The sequence below is a fragment of the Micropterus salmoides genome, unplaced genomic scaffold, assembly GCF_014851395.1.
Source record: "Micropterus salmoides isolate LMB-PRFRI ecotype aquatic unplaced genomic scaffold, ASM1485139v1 Ms_hic_scaffold_10, whole genome shotgun sequence".
Lineage (NCBI taxonomy): Eukaryota > Metazoa > Chordata > Actinopteri > Centrarchiformes > Centrarchidae > Micropterus > Micropterus salmoides.
In genome coordinates this window covers 22,468,458-22,490,613 of record NW_024040041.1, presented here as the reverse complement: position 1 = coordinate 22,490,613, position 22,156 = coordinate 22,468,458, and the positions used below count along the sequence as shown (strand labels likewise).

Sequence of the window (22,156 nt, the reverse complement as noted above, 5' to 3'; positions counted from 1 at the left end):
CACACTTACTGGTGCTTACAAAGCTAACATTTGCCTTAAATGCAGGGGCAATGGTTATACTGCTGGCAGCAAACACTAGCAGTAATAGATTGCTTGATGAAAAGAGTTAAAAAAAACTTAAACTTTCAACTTTGTACATTACTTGGTAATAGCATTGCATTTTTCCCCGTATCTTGCAACATATACTGTGCAAAAGGCGCGTATGGTGAAAATGCTGTCAAATAAGAATGCTTTCAAAAATAGATAGATTATGTTTGTCACTTAACAAATTACAGAGTGATGAGAATAATGTATACACCATGGCAAGACTGAGCATAGCAACAAGACACAATGTAGTTAAACTGCATCAGCAAGGTCTCATGGGCAGAAATATCAAGGCAGACAGGTGTTTCCAAATGTGCTGTGAAGTGATGGTTTGGCCCCCACAGAGCTGTTGACTCATTTTTTACCTCACCTGTCAAAAACTTTGCACAGTACTGTACATTTGAAGAAACAATAATGCTTAAGAAATCTGACTAAGTTGAAGCGTGGCAATAACTAACTTTGTTTTTTGTTGTTGTTGTTTTCTTTTTCATTTAGCTGACACTTTTGTCCAAAGTGACTCACAATTGTGATATGTCAGAGGTTTCATGCCTCTGGAGCAACTAGAAGTTAAGTATCTTGTTCTGGGGACACAGTGGTAGATGTCACGGTGGGAATCAAACCCAGGCATGTCCATAATCCACTGCAACATCACCACCCCTAACTACCTTTATTGTAACAAAATGTGTTGATTTTTTTTATACTGTGACAATTTCAAACGGATTATTATATTGGTTCTATTGATATCTAAAGTGGAGCCCATTTAGTTTCAGGTCTTTAAACAAGTTGAATATGGACATGAATGAATAGATGTTCTTTTCACATTCCTCAGATGAATGCATCTTTCCAGGCTGCTGACTTTATTTTTCACTTTGTTTGATCATAGAAATTGCATTGTCTTGTGCAGTCATTATTTCCTTCCCTGCTCTCTGTTAAGAAGAAAAGTTTGTTGGCTAAAAAGTTTAGGTCCATTTTAACTAGTCATGCCTAACATTAAATACCTTTTGTGTATTGGTGAAACTGTCTACAGACTTTATTAAAAGATGACCTGTGAAACACTTCTTTTTATAATAGGTAACCTTGTTGACCTATTTTATAATTGCCTGCACATTCAGGATACGCTTTGCTAGTTCTTTTTCTTGCAGCTGACTAGGAAGTCCAATCAGCTTTTTATTTTTTATTTCGACAGTGGAAGAGCAGAGAGAGGATGCCGTGGTGGATCTGATCCAGTAATGCCTGGAATCCTCTGACTCCGGTTATGACACGTTACGGCTGCGGCATGGTTTTGATGCATTCATAGCCCGGCATCAAACTCCACTGGAAGCGTCTCAGAAGTGTTTTATTTACTTGTTGTTAATATGTCCTTTTTGTGCTTCTACTACCTTCTTTACAGCTCTGTGACCCCGTTTCATTCCGTCAACTTCAGGCTGCATTTCCCACAAGGAGCATTTCAGAATCAGAGCATTTTGCCTGCCTGATTTTGCTGACATGTTTAGATTTTGTTGATTAGATAATCAGTGTTTGCATTTCGTGCTTCTACTGATGATTAAGTAGGCATGTAGTTAAATTATTTCTTTGTGTCTGTTTTAACAATGTTTATTGTTGTTTTACAATCAGGAGTCTCCGCAGGGTGTTTTATTGTGAAAATTGACCGGATTCTCTATGCCGTTCTGTGTCTGATTTAAAAATAGACCTGCTACCTATTCTCTGCGGAGTGGAGAGCTGCTTCTGGGATGCGACGTACCCGGAGTCAGTGAATTTTAGGTGTAACACTCTTCCACTGTCATCTCAATTGTATATGTTGATGTATAACTCTAGTTTGCCGACTACTGTCCGTTTCAGCCATTTATTGGTCTCTTTGTATCTATAGCTACATTTTTTCATTTGTACTCCACAACATTTATGTTCCCTCTACAGTGTAGTTTATACTGTCTTTCTAGCTAATGTTGTTGGATGCTCTGTATTGTTAGTAGTTTGTATTGTAGTGTATTGTGTTTTAAATGTCAGCCACTGTATAAAGCAACTGTGTATAAAGTGATCAGGCTTCTCTTCACCACAGCACTTTGTTGATGGAAAGGTCATCCAGGATGAAAAGGATCACCATGGTTACGCAGGAAAAGAAAAGTGTAACCTCCTATTCAGTTCCTTCTCGTGTCCACCACAGGCTCTGCAAAGAATGGATGCACCCTCTCAAGCTTTATAATGAAAGAGTAAAATGGCAGCACCGTGGGCTGTTGTCTTTTCTCTCCTATATAAAGTGCCTTTTATATAGGAGAGAAGGCCGGTGTGGCGTCAGAATCATTTTCAGCAGCAAATAATAAAAAAAGATGCAATGAAAGATTTGCAGTTTGAGACTTTCATGTGAGTGGAGTCCCACTATAAGCGTTGTTGTTTGAACATTTCTCTGCAGAGAGCACCTGAGAACAGCTCTGCGACTAACAAGATTAAAGCAGATTGGAGCTTGACAAGCAACAGAAACCGTGAAGCCTCATTTCTCTACGCAAATGTAAATGCTCTTCGAATTCCTTTTACGTTTTTGTCTCTCATTCCCTGTTTGTGCTTTATGACCCTTCCCACCACCACCTGCTCCTTTATACCAAATGTTTTTCTTTCACTTTCAGTTCACCTTGGAAAAATAAAATGGAAGCCGTTGCTGTTGCAGTTAAATTGAACACTCTTTCAGTATATGGAAGCCTGCAGTTTTATTACACAAAATCCTACGCTCTGAATTTTTTAGATGGAAAAAAATTGGATGAAATGTTTTCAAAGAAATGGTTTAATGCAGCCCTAGAGATTGCCTGTCAGTATTCACATGCTGTCACTTCATTATTTTATGATTTTGGCCATGGTAGTAAAAGCCACTCTGTATCAAAAAGATAGGTCCAATTTCAGTTATTTAGATTTTTTTGCCAGCACATTTCCAAATGTCAAGGATTTAAGATTTCACAATTAAACCAGCTTCTTTATTTTAAACACATTTTTTGTATTTTTGAGTATCATAGCGAGGTTTCAGTGAACAAAGGGAATATATGCATGCTTCCGTCATTCAAGAAGAAATGAAAGAAACATTAATCATGGGGTTGCTAAATTAAATATCACACGTTATTTTCCTTTTAAGAAGCACCCACCTTAGCGCACACACATCCAAGTTTGAAGCCATGTTTTTACAACACAGAGATTCTTCTTTGTTGTTCACCCCACCAAAATAGAGTGGAAGTCTATTTGAAAAGAAATTGACAATAAAATACAAAGTCATAAATGGTAAAGATTGATATTTATTTCTCATCACAAATAAAAAGAACCATGCTTACTCATCACAGAAAAAAACAAAAAGAGAAGCGTTCAGTCTTTGTATCTTTACCGGCGTTGCTGCCGGAGTGTTTTTTGAGAAGGTGAATAACAGCACTCTATGAAGATTGAAATTCTTTAAAAAAAATCCAAGCCTATGCCCATACACTGAAGCCCCAAACCTCCCACAACCTGTGCCCTCCTCCACCAAGCTCATTTGTCCCTCCCCGAACAATGATCACAGCATTATTTGAGTGGGTCAGTCTGAGGGCTCTCAGTCCCCAGAAGTCTTAATAACCTGGAACAGTGTGACATTGTAGAGCACCTGGTGTCCGTTGTTCCAGGTGTACAGGACCCTCTCCCTGGGGTTATAGTCCATCATGGAGATGTGGGAGTATTGATTGTGGAATGGGATGTCTGTGTACTCATAGCTTGATGTGTTGGTGTAGTAGGCAAAGTAGATTTTGGCACCAGCCAGGTGGGAGTTGGTGACATAAAGTGTACCACAGATCATGAAAGACTCTCCAGCACTGCGCTTGGGAAAGCCTGTGTCCCAAGTCTGCAGCACTTCCAGACTCTGAGGCTCCAGGCGGCTGATGACAATGTTCCCAGCATTGGGGATGGTGGTGTAAACAGCCCACAGGCCATTCTCATCTGCCATGAGGTCGATATCAGAGGAGCCACCCCAGGAGTACGGAAAGGTGTTGTTATAGCCGGCCCCACTCAGGCTGCGCTGCACCAGCACACTTCGAGAACGAAAGTGGTACTTGATGATGATGTTACTCTGGTACTTGTTGTAGTACAGTGAGCCGTTGAAGACCACGTGGCCAGTGCCGGCCCAGGGATGAGGCAGCAAGTGCTGCACAAAGTTCTGGCCCTTCATGAAATCATTCATTGTGCGGTATTCCAACACACGCCGTCCCTTGAAGTAACCATCCATGGACCACACCTGTAAAGAGAAGAATACTGAATCCCACTGGGAAGAAGGAACAAACTAAAGGAGATAAAGATAAGATCTAGAGGTTGTAGCAGAATATTGTTGCGCCATAACTGACACACCTCTCTGTAAGAACACGGTTAGCAGTGTTTCATTATAGCCAGTGGTGATGCCCTGAGCAAAGTAAGTGTGCTGTGTGTATGTGGTGAATCTCTTCTTGTTGGAGTGTGAGTGTGCGCTTTCGTGCAGTTGCGCATACTTGATTGTGTGTGCAGAACTATTGATCTCTCCTGCATGTGGGAGGGAAGATGTTGCCTATGCTTTGCAGTCAACCACTTCTTGTGCTCCCTGCCCTTTCCAGTCCACATTTACAGAAAATCAATCCATTTAGCAGCCCCATCTTTTTCTTCAAGCACTCTCAGCGGATCTCTCCACTGACATGGCTCTATTCAGGCATTTCCCATCTCATTCCCTCAATGCTTCTGCCGAGCCACAGTTCAGCTTTTAATTGATTCAATTAAACTGCAGTTGGCCTAGATATTTAATTTGTCCTTAACATATCAAGGAGAGCTTTGCTAAGATGTAGCACTGTAGTTCTTCTGATGCTCCAGCCACTGTTTATTTTTCCTCCTCTTTCTCTCTTTTCCAGCTTTTGCCTTCTTCCCAGGTGTGGAATGGGCACTTTTCTTCAATAACAATTCCAGTGGGGCGATAGGAAAGGTATGGGAGGAGTTGGGCTTGCTAAAATAGAGCAGCTGAATCATGGAGAAGGGGAGATTATGGAGTATTATGCATTGTTTCTCCTCTGCCTGCCAAATCAGTCCCTAGAGCTGAGAAAAGAGCTGAGCCAGGCCAAAGCTCAAAGTTGTTTTTTCAGTTTGGCTCCTTAGCGACAATGATATTTCCCAAATATGATTATCATGATTAGTGCGGGCGCTGATGTGATATTGCTGATGTATCTGGCTATTAATACAAGCAGTGATTGATCTAAAGATTCTAATGAGATCTCAGGAAGTCACGTGATTAAAGACAAAGATCTTGGCATTTAGTCACAGAAATTGACCCCCTGCTGTTGGCAATAGCTATTTAGCCTGTTATTATTCACGGTGGGGATCACCATCTCTCCTGTTATATTTAATCAGTTTCCATTCTCCCCTACAGAGGGCTAATAGTCCACTTCCCCACCACAGCTTCCCCCATTCACCATGTCCTAGTTCCTCATCCTTTTCTTCCCCCCTTGTGCCCCACCCCCCACCCCCCCCTTCTCACCATGTGTTTTCCCATACGAAACCACATGCCATCTCTAATCAGCTGAAGCCATTACTATATCATCTTAGTCCAGAGCATCTCAGCACACTCCTGGTAATTACCTAGGTGATTTAGAAAACTTGAGCCCAAACAACTCATTCATTTCTCCACTGATGATGAAGTGATTAATCAGCTGGAGCTGCAGTCACAGAGGAAGACAGGGAGGAGGGAAAGGGATCCTATCCATCAGTGACTCAGCTTTGCATCCCCATTTCACTATCTGTCTGTCCTCCTATTCGGGCAAAACGGTCAGTCAGTCAGTGAAGTATCATGACAGCATTGCTGTCAGGGATATTCTTTCGGTTGAGTTTGGCTTGTTTTTGACAATGACTTTGTTTCTACTGTACCCTCTGTGGAGTTGAATTTACATACCTGGGATCAAAGGGATCCAGTTCAGGGGTGAACAGAAAAACAGAGGGACTTACTCTGTTGTCTGAGCTGGGGATCATGGTATCTGTCATCCAGGAGCCGAACCTTGACCCTGATGCACGTACTGTGATGGGATTACTGACGCCGGTCAGCTTCCCACAGCCTGGAGGTGAAATAAGAGAAAGAGGTAAGATGACAGATTTATGTATGTATCTATGTTGAACATGAGGATGTGCACTATGGCACCGCGTAAAAATAAGACTGAAGTTTATTTTTTGCCAGGGAACTCATCTGAAACATGATACTGCACTAGGCTGTGATTTATGCCCTATATGTTTTTGTCAGTTTAGGGGTTTCCATTTGTGGACATTATTTTTCACTTTTTGCAACCACATATGTAACAATCTGGAAGATGTGAGCCCTCTCCACAGCCATAAATATAACATTTAAAAGGATGTATATGGATATATTGATGGATATTTAATAGTATTGATCAGTATCTGGATTATTTAAAATTTCTGTGAAAACCTGTTTAGGTTTAGCTATTAAGTAACAAAAGGTATGAATATGAACTGGACTAATTTCACATTTGCTATTCAAACAAATAACTAGGTGATTGTTTTGTACAATGATCTCTTGTGATCATTGTACAAAATGCATTTTGCATTTTTTTTTACCCAGTTTTTAAAAAAACACTTCATCAAAGTTATCTGTTAAGGAATATGTATATATATAAGTGAGTAATTAGTAACAATCAAATTATTATCTCTGCATGAAGCCATTTGCTTTATGCAAAAGCTTAAAGCCAATGTAAGATAATAACAAAACACTAATGACCTAAAGGCTAAACTCTAACTGTAGTCTTTTTCTGTGAAGTCATCAGTTTTATATGTGTAGGATTTTGTAAAATCATCAGTTTAAGCTAACACATTTACATGAGAACACAATCAATTATGCATTCAGGCTTTCTAGGCCATTTTTGAATTTATGCAGATAATTCAAGAACTGAGTAGAATGGAAATGTTGACGATGTACAACAGAGTTATGACCATTGATGATCTTAATTTAATCATTAATACCTTTCTGCACTGCTGTTGTCCACACAATTGCTTAAGTGCTACAATAATATTTAATCATGAATTTCAAATGCACCATTCCATCACTACCCACCCACTCTTATCTACATATATATGTTACCTAGTTTCTGCATGCAGGAGTGGAGCCTGGTCTCCAGTAGCAGGACTCTCTGCCGCAGCTCCTCATAATCATAGGCCCCCATCTCTTCTTGGATGGCCATCAGCACCAAGGACAGATTCCTCACCTCCTCCCGAAGACGCAGGATCATCTTGGCATCTGCCTTGTACTGTTCCAGTACTGGCAACAGGGGGAGCAGCTGGGTCACCTTGTCTTTCAACTCCTAAGATGGTCATTGCAGAGAAAGACACATGGAAAAGCAAAGGGGGTGGAGAAGATTAAAGCTTGGGAAAATATAGGGCAGGGGATGAGGTCAACCATCTTAGTCAGTACAGGGGACTGTGTGGAGCGGAGCTCATTTGGCTATATTGTAGTCTACATCACTTCTTCTCAGTTTTTATGTCCTTTAGCCTGCTGTTTTCGTTACTGTTCTAATCAAGGTTCCACCCACTTGTTTGACATTAGGCTTCTTTGTATGGTCTGTAAGTACATATTTATTTCCATTTACAAACCTTTGTGTGGTCTGGGAAGCAACTATATTTACACATTAATTTCAGTTTGACAAAATGCACGTCTGTTTACTGTCTAAACTGATTCAGGTGATTACATTTTCATCTACAGTGAGGAGCATGTTACTGTGAGTGTAAACTTGGTCTGTGACTCATCATGTGTTTGAAGTGAAAAGAACAATGTGTCCTTAGGTAGGAGTGCAGGAAGCAGCGGGAGAACCAGACTGCCTGCTTGGAAGGTAGAAGGCTCAAGAGAGAAATAGGTTTATCAATAAAGTGTGGCCGCCACAGGAGGGGCTGTTTCCTCCTTGTTAAAGTTTATCGTAAATCTGGTGATGGAGCAGCTCTCAGCCCTGTGGCGCCACATCATAAATCTCATTTTCCTCTTTTCAAGCCGCGAAAATTCAGTCTCGTTAATCTCCCGCGCTCTGCCATTGGCAACTTTAAGCTCCATGCATTCATCTGCCAACCTGCTCTGGTCAAATTCGTTTAAAAAAACAACAACTTTTTTTTCTCTTTATTGGATTTCGAATTTACATTCCTGGGATATAGTGCTTACTATTCTGCATATTTTAGTCATCTTGGTCTTTCCTGATGAATTGGCTAATTTCATAAACATCTTCATTAACTCCATTGGACACACTAAAAGCAAAACACAGCCATTCATGCTTGTCCCTGTGCTGAGGCAGGGTCCCAGCGGTAAAGCACACTTAGCATTTATCAAGGCATCTTTTAATCAAACTATTTTATGGTCCATCTAATATGTGCAAGACTGTGAGAAATGTGTAGAAAGCCTGGGCAAGACAGCCTGCTGACAGAAAGACAAAAAGGCCCACTGATAATGGCAGCTGAGCCTTAGCTTGTAGAGAGATAAGGTAGAGATAAATGTGAATATATGTGCCTGGTATCTAAGAGCAGACACCAGAATGTTAAGTATATAGAGTAGGAAGAGAGGCTGAGTGAGGAGAGAGAGGAAGGTTGTAAGGAGAGGAATACAGAAAAGACACTCTTCTTCTAGGTCCAGAAGTTTAATAATTCAGGAGCATGTGAATTTTCTCAAATTTCCTCTGCGTTGACTCAGAGATAGTTTTGGAATTGAACTGGGGCAATCTTTCGAGAGTCATCCAAAATGTTATTGTCTGTGAAGAGCGAAAGAGATTGCAATGCATCTGGCAAAGTTTATGTGCACATGGAGAGCAGTGCCACAGCTAATAGTAGCATTCACTTGACAATAAAACAAACAACCAACACTGTACAAGAGGTGACAGACAGCCAATTACCTGAAAGCCCTTTGGATTGAGACTGCGGGGATTTTCAGAGGCCACCTTCAGCTTTCCATCCACCACTTTCATTAGGCTCTCTGTGTTCCTTACATACTGTAGATCTCTGTACGTCCGCAGGTCCAGCACCTCCATTGACTGGCTAATGTTCTGAACCTGACACACACACACACACACACACACACACACACACACACACACACACACACACACACACGTACACGTACATCAAATCCCCAGGACACACACATAGCCACACAAGAATTTCTTTAGTTAATAATAATTTTTAGTGTTCATCTTAAAAGAATAGATTGGATTTTTACATCCATTGTAATTAGAGATCAACCTGTTTATTGGATAGGTGATCAACTATGTTAATGATCAATTCGTCATTTCAGTAGTATTTCTGACAAATATGAATATTTTCTGCCTTTGTCCACAATGACAGTAAAATTAATATCTTTGGGATTTGGATTGTTGGTTAGTGAAAAAAAATTAAATAAATCACCCTGGACGTGAAACTGAGATGGATGCTTTTTGCTGACTGTCTTCAGAACAAACGATGAACTGAGAAAATAAAAGGTAGATCATTTGGTAATGAACATAAATTTTAGCTGCAACTCTAGCTTATCTGCTATGAAGAGGGACAACTCTTTACATCTCATTTAGTGTAAAATTACCCTCTATGGCAGTGGTCAGTAACATGCGGCCCGCGGGCCAGAACTGGCTTTGATAGTAGAAAAATAAAAAATAAAGTGATAGTGGCTGGTGCTGAAATAGTTCTCAGTTATGACCGCTACAGTTACTCACGTAATAACTTCCTCTTAGTGCATCCAAAAAGCGCAAGAACGTTTTTTGCAGCAATACTTTGTCAAGTTTATTGCGAGCTTTTACTTTGAAAAGTTCTGAAGGACATTCAAAAGGGGCTCTGGCCTGCTTGACACACCTCTGAAAATGCCGTCAGTAAACGTGTGATTGGATTCCCCTGAATTTCCTCAGGGAAATGAAAATAAGCATCCATAGGTTTATGAATGCGGATCAAACGCGACGACCCGCACACAGTCCAGCACATGCTTTATTGTGAGCATGTGCAAATGTTGTCTTATAATCAATTTGTTTAACAAGGGAGAAAAAAAAATATCCGCCATAGGCTGGGATTGATCATACAACCCTCCCAACAGGAGTCTCGCTCACTACCAACTAAGCTAAATATACACATGAGGATTTGAAATAATTTGACTATGTACTGGCCTGCAATGTAGTGGCTTGAAAAAGATTTGGCCCGACTCCAGACTTATTTGCTGACCACTGCTCTATGGACGATTAACAAAAGATAACTTGATGCTTTACAGTCTATCGTATTATCATAGGCTTGATATCCTCCCAAACGCCCAGTTTGGGTTTACATCTCACTGGGGAAAAACGGACACGGAAAAATGTTTCCATCAAGGCATTGCAATTCCTCATCAGTATATTCCAATACATATGTATTACAATTATTTGCATTGAACTAAATTAAAAGCTCATGCTCTGCACCCAGTATCGAGAAAAATGTGACAATTAAACTGTGTGCTATAGTATATGAGCAATGCCTTTTTTAAAAAGGTATAGCCTTAAAAAGTCTAAATCATGTCTTTAAAGTATACAGTTCGCTTAAAAAGACAATATTGAATCCTATAAAATGCACATAAAACAGAATAAACAGTTGACAACGAGCAAAAGCGAAACATAAAGCAAGAATAACCAAGCTGAAAGGTTAGGAGCCTGAAATCGCTGCACAGTTGTCCAGAACTTCATCCAGAACAGGATGATACATACTAATACCCAATACACTGATAAAATATGCAATAAAAACGAACAGGTATTCAGTTACGATAAAAATATCTCCCTCTGCTGTCAAAATAGAAGGGCAGTAAGACTACAGTACCATTATTACAGTGTACACAAGTTAATGGATACATAGGAAATATAATGCAAACAGAATAAATCTCATGGAGGAGCAAACATGTTTTCAAGTAGGTGTTTATTGAATCTCAGCTCTCAGAGGACTCGGTTTTGCACTATGTTTAATTTTTACTAGGTACTCAGCTTGCTCACTCGTTGACAGCCCACTCTGTTGCTGCATAACCAGCCTACTGTTTCATACACCCTCTCATCTCCTGCATGTTGCCCTGAACTGGCCAGAAATCATCTGAACATTGACAAATGTTACAGGGCGTTGGTGCATTTAGGAGGCTCACGTGTGCATATGTCCAACTTCCCACACAAATAGACTCCCACCCACACAGACATGCGCCACTGAAACTCCCAAGAACACAGAAGATATTTATTCAAATCACTCCTAACAAAAACACAAACAGTCCCAACTCTCAAAGGTCACAGTTTGGCATAAAGTCTGTTTTGCACCAAATGCCTTGCTTGCCTACTCTTTGACAACCCACTCAATTATTTCGTGTCCAGCCTACTCTTTTCTACACCCAACTCATCTTCCACATGCTTCATGAACTGGCCGGGGAATATTTGGTCAGAAAATATTTTCTTCACCAATTAAATCTTATTTGACAGCAGTACAGATGGAATAGTTGGAAGAATGTAGAACAGTAAACTCTTCCACCCGCCTGGAGTCTAAACAAATGCAGTGTTACCATCCTCCTGGGCTGTGATAGCAGTTGGGACTGCTTGATCCTCTGAACCGTGGCAACCATACTTTCTGTTGGCCACGTAAGATGCTCCTCATACTAGAATCCAATCAATCGTAAGTGTCCAGTGTAATGACTCACTCTGGACCAAATCCTTAAGTGTCTTTGTGCGTATGTATACCTGTCTGTGCCCTCCTATCTCATTTTATCTCATCTCAACTCAGATAGTCAGACACAGGGATGGTCAAAGGGGAATGAGGTGTTCTCACGCCACCGTCCCTCAGGGTCAACTCTGCTTTGGATGGCATTTTGTCTGCCTTTGCAGAAAGCTGAATGGAGGTTTTTGCACAAGGCTACTTTAAATTCTTTGAGCAGAGGGCAGTTTTGACATTGTTAGCATAACCTTGGCTTTCTCTGTCAGAAAGAGCCTTTGTGGATGTGGTCTGCTCATATAATTCCCCCACATGCTTCGGGTTCAAATGAGGACGTCTTAGCGGCCATGGTGCAATTATGTGTACACACAGACTCACACGTAATCTTTTAACTTGTGGCTTTCACTTGTGTGCAGATCACAATTGCGCTGACGGGAGTCCTCATTAGGCTGGACTTACGGGAGCGCTTGGCTCTGATACTGGTGTCTTTCAAGCTGTGTGCGTGTACAGAGGGTTAGACACAATAACATAAACACCCACACTATAAAATAAAATCATAAATAATATATTTACAAAGCTTACAATATTTTTTATTTTTGTTGATACTGTGTGACAGAGATGATCATTTCACTCTGGTAATTTAATTGTAAGTGGTGACATGCAATAAAATGCAGCAACACAATCTGCACCCTCAAAAATAGTAGTATTTATGGCATTTATTATTAATAGATTGCTCTATATTTAAGTCTCATCATATTCAGGTTTGACTAATTATCACTGAGATCAGAAAGGATTAAGCTGAATATCCTTGTCTTTACCCACCCAAAAGTTATGTTTCTCTCTGCAAGATGGCCTACCAGTTACAAGTCCTCCAACCTAAACAGCAACATAGTTTTAACCAACCTCCAAATACAACTCATATGACTGTATCCTACAATAGTACCCCTACTGGACATTTTGGAAATCATGTCACGTGACCCATGCCACATGACATAAACACGTGGAGACTGCAGCGACACAAAGGAGGTGAATCCCGGCCTGATGGCCGATCTACACAGCAGTTGGGTTTACTGATCAATATGCTACGAAGCTAACATAGCTACTTGACTTTATTAAAAATCAAATCCGTCTTGTTTAACACAGGAACTGAACGCTGGTCTCCTGGGTGAAAAGCAGCCAATTATAAAACGGGACTGTCTTTGTCATGTGTTTGCGTTTTACGGCCACTACAGGTTGTTGCCACAATAAACGTGAACACGAATAGTAATTTTGTGTGGCTATAACAACCTATATGGTTGTTGTTATGTGGAGAGCAGGCTTACTGTACCGTATAGTACTCTATAGACTTGTAGGGAATTCAATCTGCATTTAATGTACAGACTCACTCGCTATGAGCTATATGAGCAGCACTGACAATAAGGAAACTATTCATAAACATATATATTAAACACATAAATCTATATGTGTGTGTGTGTGTGTGTGTGTGTATATATATATATAAACAATTCCTATGAATACATACAGTACATATGCATTCTTGCACGCATCTAGATGAACAAAAAGACTTTCTCTGAATAGCTTTATCAAGTTTGCCTGCTTCTATACCTGAATATGCCTTCTCTGTTGGAATATGCTTCTTTTCAAGTGTGTATGACTGTGGATTTTGTCTGTATGAATGCGTGCTTGAAACACCAGCAGACAGAGACTGTCAGGGGAAAAGGCAAACTTCAATCAGAATGAATGCAATATGTGAATTCAGGTGTCTCATTGATCCATCAGGACCTCAGAGCCTATTCAGCATTTCAATTTACCACCACCTCTACTCACAAGACCACATCAATGTCAGCCCCTCCTGTGTTACCCACACTCTCCTACTTTTTTGCTCCCAGGCTTTCGTTCGCTCTGTAGATCCTCACTCTTATTCACCCATTCGCTGCTTTTGAGTGTCCAATAACAACTCTGCTGTGAGCTGCCACGGACCATCAAGCAAGTGAAAGGTATTAAACATTATTTCTCAGGTTTTTATCATTTAATTTGGGAAAGAAAGGCGGATTACAATTGAAAGATGCCAATGTACTGCCTGCAGACCACCAATCGATGCAGTTGCAGATCTGGAGAGTTAACAAGCAGCTGTGGATCACTTGTGAGCAGAAGTTCTTTCCTGCCTGTACTCTCACCCCTGATCTGTGTGTGCGTGTTTATGCACTAGACACAAGCAGGAAATTACATTTGCATACACTGCCTTGCACTGCAGGTCAATAACACTCTATAGTAAACATAGATTTATTGTCTGCTTGCTATAACATGGAAGCATGCCTGAAGGTTTTGTGTGAGTACATATTTTTGTACAACATTAAATGTATTTGCTTGTCAGACATGACACAAGTATGCAGTGTTGACTGAAATGTTTCACTTAGAGAAAAACAATGAGCACAAGTCTGAGTAAACAGATTGAGTGTGCAAAGCATTTGCTGTGTAACTATGCGAAAAAAGCATTTGCTATTTTCACTGATTGGTAAAACAGTTAATTTTCTTAATTTTTATCTAATGGATCTATATTAATAAAAGAAACATTATAAGGCCAATTCTCAATGAATCCAATTTCATGGGTAAGTTAAGGACATTTATCTTATTAAGGCTATTAATGCTTCATTCGCTTTAATCATCTGTTTCTCAAAAAAAGAATAACAACCAACCAACAATGGCAATCGTCTTCCGTTCTGCGTCGTGTTCATCTGCATGATTGATCAACTCTGGGGTAAAGAAAGTGAGACCGTTCACTTCAGCAGCCTGTATTTGACAGACGGCGACAGACATGAGCGCAGTGCAGTGTGGCAGTTTGTGCTTGTGTATCTGCGTGGGTAACAGTCGTGTCTCAAAGTGAGTGTGTAATTGACAGCTGTCACCTTCTCCATGAGCTGACGAAGCTGCCTGCTGCGTGGGTCGCGGTTACACATGTTCTGGGCCGGCGCGACCACGGTACAGATACACTTCCCATCTGCGTCCTGTGCCGAGCTGTAGATCTGCCAGCCCTCCTCGGGGCTCGGGTACAGAGCCTGCAGAAACATAGACATATATATCTCAGACTCTGTGAAGAAACTGGTTGCGTCTGTCTGCTGCTGTTTATCTATGTTGCTACCAAGCAGGCTTTTGAAAATGTGTGAGGGCAGACAAGATATTTTATTCTGCCAGCATGTATCAACAGTAATCTGAGAAATGTTCCACCCTTATAAAACATTTCTAAACTAATACATTTATCTAATACTTCAAAGTGTTTGAAGAAAGTGTGAAAAAAAACGCACTTTAATATGTTCGGTATTGTGATTAGTTGTGCCCGTTCTGTCACCATAAGTTAGCTGCAGAGTCACAAGTTTTCTATGGCATCCTCTTGTCTATGCAACCCTGACAAAAGTTACTTTTCCCCTAAGGCAATTAATGGCAATTGTCACCCTCAAAATACTCAAATCACTTGCAGTCTAATTTTGGTATTAACTGGAGAGAAACAGAAAGAGAGAGAGAAAGCGAAGCCTGAGATTGACCGTGGTGTTCACAGCAGTAAAGACAGGAAAAAAGAGAGACAGCGGATAGAAGAGAGGGAGAAAATGAGCAGAAATGGGTGCAGATTAAGATAAGACAAGAACATTGGTGGAAAATGCACAAAGGGATGAAAAGCACGACAGAGATAGAGTAACATCTTGATGGTGGATGAAGAAAGACAAAGACAAAATGGGAGGAAAATGGGGATTTCAAAGACAAGAGTCAGGCCAGCCTGTGTGAAAGCAGAGCATCTAATAAGTTTGGACACAGAGAGGAAATGGAGCTGTCCGGGATCGATAATGCAGGCTGTAACCAGTGGAGGAGGGGCGAGGCTGAAAGGGTGGATATCTCTCTCTCCCCGACTAATCCAATCAAAAGTAGGGCTGTTCACTTGCAAGCACATACACATGTACACACAGTTTTACGCAAAGGCCCGGCCAGGACAATCCGTTCATTCACACTGCATCTACACACACTCAGCATATAAAGCAAAATGTAATGAGAAAAAGAGCAGCCATTTTAGTGATGAAATTAAAGACCCATCCACATAAGTGGTAGGAAAATGCTTGAAATAAAATCTTGTGGCTCGGCTCTGTGCCGCTCAGAGCAATGTTGCGCTGCTCTCTCGTCTCCTTGGGTCGGGGGATCAGATTAAAATGTCTTGGGGGACCGGGGGGACTGTGTGATTGGAGTGTAAAGTAGCAGCCACCCTGCGAGCCAATGTGCTCACTGTCACATCTTGTCACTCCTGCCAATCCCTTGACACCACACTCCCTCTCTCCTCCCCTGGTCTCGCTGCCTTTCCCTCTTCCACTCTCACACTCTCGGAATGAGTGAATTTTAAATCTGACTTACTCCAAATGAATTATGGCAAACCGACTATAGCTAGATGAGCTATACTGTCATTCCTTGTAGTATTTAATGTTTCATTATATTCAAGGTATATTAAGTAGAATCATACAGTAACTTCTAAATTTAATTAAACTAAGTCAGGAGTAATATTCTATTCCTATTTTTTATTCATACAGTATTACATACATTAGTAATATTTCAGTATGACTGAATGTCTACTGTGCACATGAATGACTCACAGTGGAACTTATTGGCACTTGGCTAAATTATCGTTCAATTATTCTTAATATTGATGCATATTTGTGAGTCAGTGTGCAGCCAGTAGTTAGTCTTCCTTCTTTGAGGGAACCCAGCATCAGAAGGCTGTTAGGTGGCGAGGCGACAGAGGTCTGCAGAAGCCAGAGTTGGAGTTAAGACAAGACAAAAGGAGCAGACTCCACAGCAGAACCTCCTCCAATTTCTTTGAACCGCATCTGACTGTCTATTTCATTCTGCCATGGCTTGAGGGGAGATTCTTTTCTTCTGTCTGGTTCCCTGCCTGCATCTCACTCACTGTCAGGACTTCTGATTTAATATAGTGCTCATGTGTTTAAGTATTTCTGTGCACACGCCTGTGTATCTGCCTGTGTATTTGTACATACCTGATGATGTAGATGAAAGAAAAGCCCATACAGAATATTTGTATGTTTGTGCATACAGTATGTACGTGAATTAAATCGATTTTAATAATGTATTTATTCTGAAATGCATTTAAAACTGCAGCTACCCTACTGTTCTACCCCCAGGAGGGTTTCTTTGGAAATGCATACAGCTGTAATGCCTGATTACTGCAGGACTGTTGGAGAGCAAGTGCAATGGCTGCTACGATATTGTGGTTGTATATAAGACAGTGGATCATGAGGCCACAGCATGGCACACCGGCTTCTCATTACAGTTGACATCCTGCAGTGTTAACAGGTTGATGTAGAATCCACTTAAGTTTCTCACTCTGAGGATATGTGTTGCCTCCTACCTTCAGCAAAATTACCTCATATCCCTACATGTGGGGGGTTTTCTGCCTACGTACCAGATATTCACTTTTGGTTAAGAAAAATTCTTGCTCATGGATGCAGAAGCGCACATCAATATTTCATACTGCAATCAGCCTGAAAGGGAGCCACAGTTGGTTTCACACACTGACTTTTTGACGATATGTTACATAGTGGGCAGTAATAAGCGATACATTCGAAATTCAACAAAGTAACACTAGAGGCACGTCAGCTATATTATCATAATACGTTCTTCATCATCCAACATGTTTAAACTCATGCTGCTTTTTCAAGCCAGGGAGTTTTCACAGCAACAGATCCTCGCCCCTCTTCATTAATGTTTCATAAATGCTGGGCTGAAATTAAGAGCTTATTTGAATCAGTTCCAATTTCATTACCACCCACCTATCCATTCTGCACTAACTTCCCCACTCTCATCACAGTGGCAGTTTAGAGAGCAGATGGGAAGAGGTAATTCTTAAATGCAAATGTGCTTTGTCCCTATATGCTTTCTGCCTGAGCCATTGCAAGGAAATCTATATATCAGCGATCATAAGCAACTGATCTCTCTCAGGGTGCTGGTAGCAAACTTGAATATGTTATGGAACATTGTCTTAGTTATATAAATATGATTAAGTCTCCTCTCTGCAGCTAAGAGTGGGTCATTGACATTAGTTCATTTAACATTGTGCTCACACCATGCAGCCTATCAGATATCTCATTAGTGTTGGAAAAACTTCCTCAACATCTAATGTTATACAAAATTATACTCAGGGTATGCAGAGTGAAATGAACAAATAATGTTTGCAGGTCAGGCCTCAAAGCATTTACATTTTAGTAGTAATGATAACATAACCTGTGCTATCATCATCAGACTATCTGTGGTGGCTAGCTGGGAACATTTCAGGTCTGTTGGGATAATCCTCTCCCCCCCCAGACACAGACGATAGTTTCAGGAGAGAGGAGGCGTACAGTTCACTGTCCTAGAAATTCATCCATTAGATGTGAGGGATGAAATAGAATATGTAAGTGCCAGATTTGAAGCTCAAGTCACAGTCATGGTTGCCATGCAAAAACCCATTAAGGCAGAAGACACCAGCAATGAAAACAACAGGAAACCACAGAGGGCAAGAGAGATGAAAATCAATTCGGCTTGCTCACTAAAGTGAATATTAATGTTTAAGATTTCTGATTCTGTTTTGCAGCACCTCAGGTTTCCCTCTGTTCCCATGACATCACATGTGACAGCCTGGGCCTATGAAGTCCCAACATCCACTGCTGGAACATCTTCCAACCACAACCTCCCATCTTTCCAATAGAAAGCTGATTAAAGTGGGAGTTACTGATACACTGATAGGCAGAAAAGGAAGAGTTGTGGTTTGAGAAAGGCTGACAAGGAAGAGAGAGATGGCTCTAATTTCCTTAGCTTAGTTCAAATGCTGCCCAGTTACAACGCTGAATGACAACTTCAGTGAAATCGCTGCTGAGAGAGAAGAAGACGAGACAGATGAGAAGGTGGGGTCATTACTAAGCTAAAATGTAGTAACCAAATGCTATCTATAAACGCATCTCCTCTGTCTTCTGTATCCTGCAGACAAAAGAGATCAGTTTCAGATGAGTGTGTGTATGTGAAGTTTAGGGGCAGCCATTATGAAATCTAACTAACCAACTTGTGCCATTATCTGAGGGCAGCGCAAAGAATTTCAGAACCATTGTGTTTTTAATGATTAACAAAGTTCAGAGGGATTATCCAATTCAAAACATTCGAGCTGGTGGTATCACTGTCTGAGAGTTGCAGGATGGACTTCCTTTGGCATTTCATTAGAACAACCCTGGAGCTGGCTGCTGTAAAGCCAGAGCTAAATGAGATCATAAATCTACAGCTCCCTACTTTATGAGCATGACGGGAAGTCTATTATAACTTTCATAAGCAGCAGGCAGAAGGGGCAAACAGGCAGGAGCAGGCCTGAGATATGGGAGTCCTGAGATATGGGAGAGGGCTGACCACTACACTGTGAACTGAGCTTGCCACATCTGAGAAACTCTGAAACCACAGAGGACCGACAGCGTCAGAAAATGAGAATTGAGATAAAGTTATATGGAGAGAAAGAAAGAAGCATTTTGAGAATGTTGGAGGCATCAAGGTGAGAGAGAACAAAGTAAGAGGTACTACCGATGTAATCTCTCTCTTTTCTGCGTTTCCATTCCACAATGCCAACTTTTCTATCCAAGTTCTACAGCTCCAATCCCCCACTACCTCCCTTCACCTACCCGCTGCAGAATGATGTTTTATACCAGTCATTACCTTCTTTCAAGTCTTGTCCCTTGCAAAGTAAACACATGTCCCTGCTACACAGAGCTTAGTTCTATCTATACTATGTTTACTATGTTCTATCTATACTACGGCCAGGTATTGCTGTAAATTACCGCACACAAATGAACATGCAAGTACACCGGAATTCAGCCAATCCTCAATGCACAGGCCAGCTGCTGGCCTTTAAAATAAAACTCAATGAAGACTCCTTGTGAACTCCCTGGTCTCTCCTGCTTCCAAGGAAAACCGATTACCACAATCAGCACAGCATGGTTGCCAGTCAATAATATGACTCATAAACTCATCATGGCCCCCTCTCTGCTGCCTCTTTTTTCCTCCCTGCTGCCTCTTACTCTCTCCCACTCCATCACTCCCATGGCTGCCACCCCTCCTGTGTGGTGTCCTGCTCACATTCCATCTGCGGCTCACTCGTTCCAATCCAGATCACACTTGAATGACAGTGGGGGTGGGCAGATGCGTCAAATGTTGTTGTTTTTTTGAAGTGGGGGGCTCAGTTGGAGAACTCTTGGAGAAGTGAGAGAAAATTACACTCACCGATGCTCAGCACTTACAAGCGAGAAGCTACAACTTAATACTTTTTTAGAGCAGGCTGCTAGCGCCATGCCAGGTGCCCTGGTGAAAAGCCTTTGGCATCCACTCTGCTGTTAGACGGGTACAAGATAGCTCTATCATGGCTGGTGCTAAATAGAGGAGGGAGACAAGAGTGGCAAGGTAGTGTGAGAAACATTGTATAAAGTGTTAGAACACAGTCAGTGCTTCGTTGGAGGAAAATATGGATTACAGAATTGTGTGAATTGTGAGATCATCAAATTGATTTTGAAGGGCAAAGCAATGATTCAGTCTTAAGTTCAGCTAGTTGGAAATTACACTCTCATAATGGCAAATGAACCTTGTCAAAAGCCTGATTACTAGCCCAATAGATTCTGGGATCAATACTGCTTTGTACACAGGCTATCACATAATTTGTTAATCTATCAAAAACAATTTAAAATTATATTACAAGATTGGCTTTCACTGAGATTCTGGCTCTGCACACCGCTTCACATTGACAAAGCAGTAGAGGACACCTGTCAGGGTCTGAACTCAAATAAATGTTGGTTGAAGGCAGCATAATAAACATAAAAGAAAAGTGCTCAAATAAAAATCTGCAGCAGTGTTTAACTTTAATCCATAGCCAAGAATCGATCTTTACAATCTGCTTTATTGGATTGCACAGTGGATGTGATAAAGTTTAAAGTCCCCCACCCTGGCAGACAGAGGCGGGGTGACCCTAATCAGATTCTGAGTCCTGGCTCTTTCCATGCTGCCATTTGTTGTTCCATGCTCCCTTCTGGAGTTGAGAATATTTTCTTCACTCTTCTGCCTCACAGCTTTCTTATTTTAGATATCAAAGGGAGAGTCACCACACACACACACACACACACACACACGCTATTGCTATTACTGCAAGTAGGTGAAAGTTTATGATTTATTTATGACCTTCTCACACTCACATATGCACACATACGTAGACATTTTTTTAATTGAAATAATAAACTACAATGTGTCAGCAATCCTTGACTTAATTATTGCTATCCAGGCTGAGAGAATCACACAGTGGGCAATGATTTATGTGATATTATTACTGTAAAGCAGATATTATTTATCTTAATATACTTTCTTTCTTAATATACTTTGACTTTAATGTCTTCTGCTAATAAACCTGTGTCCAAGATTTAAGGTGTCACTTTTGACTTTGATTTCAGCTTTGAAAATCATATTAAAAGATCATATGGTGAGGTGAGGGGCCTGCGCAGAGCCCAGAGGATACTGAAAGACAGTACCCACCCCAACCACAGCCTGTTCACCCTGCTGCCGTCTGGCAAGAGATACAGAAGCATCTGCTGTTGTACCACCAGACTTTAGAGGAGCTGTAAGACTCCTAAATTCATCCTCAGCACTGCACCATGTTTCATTTCTATGACTTGTTATTTATCCACCCATCTAGCGTTTATCATTTCTGTATATGTCATTTGCTTTTTGTGAGTAGCATATAAGGGAACTACATCTTCTACTACTTCATCGAATACAACCTTGTGTTGTGACGCTACATATAACCCTGCCACACTGAGATAATTACTTACACGCTTGTTATACCTAGACTTAAACTTACCTGTGTGAAACTGTGAAATTCATTTAACTGAAATTGTCAACAATTATTTCAAAAAACTAACTTTATACATACATACATACATACATGCATACTCTAACTCTCCAAATAAACTTTGCATTTTTCACCTGTGCTGACATACTTACAATACTTACCATTTTAGAATCAATTTCAACATTACTAAACTGATTTACTGAACTGAACTGAATGTTGAAGCATTTATATAAAGTGTAGTGAGAACTTTTGAAACCATGTAACTTCACAGCTGCAAAGGTCATCAAAGAGCTTTTAACAGTCACCACAGACTAAAGGCTACATGGGAAAAGCCTCTGCACTTAACCGCCCTTAAGCCTAAGCCATGAAACTGCTAATGCTGCTGAATGTGTCAATCTATCCATGCCTTTATATCTAGCTGACTAAATTAAAATAACTACCTGGAAAAATGAACGCCAAATTTACATTCATCATACAATTTATTTTCCTCACTATTGTATTTTT

The 22,156-nt window shown here is 40.8% G+C and overlaps 1 protein-coding gene across 2 annotated transcripts in view; it reads right to left on the bottom strand.

The window, feature by feature from the left end:
• Nucleotides 1-3,336: 3,336 nt before the first annotated feature.
• The window catches only part of olfm2a (olfactomedin 2a), a 42,527-nt gene continuing 23,707 nt past the window's right edge, over nucleotides 3,337-22,156 (bottom strand). For both annotated transcript variants that reach the window (XM_038702489.1, XM_038702480.1), the window contains exons 2-6: nucleotides 14,664-14,813; nucleotides 8,967-9,122; nucleotides 7,181-7,400; nucleotides 6,040-6,146; nucleotides 3,337-4,318 (exon numbers count right to left, since the gene is read on the bottom strand). In XM_038702489.1, coding sequence (XP_038558417.1) covers nucleotides 3,644-4,318; nucleotides 6,040-6,146; nucleotides 7,181-7,400; nucleotides 8,967-9,122; nucleotides 14,664-14,813 — 1,308 coding nt within the window. In that variant the 3' untranslated portion in view covers nucleotides 3,337-3,643. The remainder of the gene's footprint in view (nucleotides 4,319-6,039; nucleotides 6,147-7,180; nucleotides 7,401-8,966; nucleotides 9,123-14,663; nucleotides 14,814-22,156) is intronic.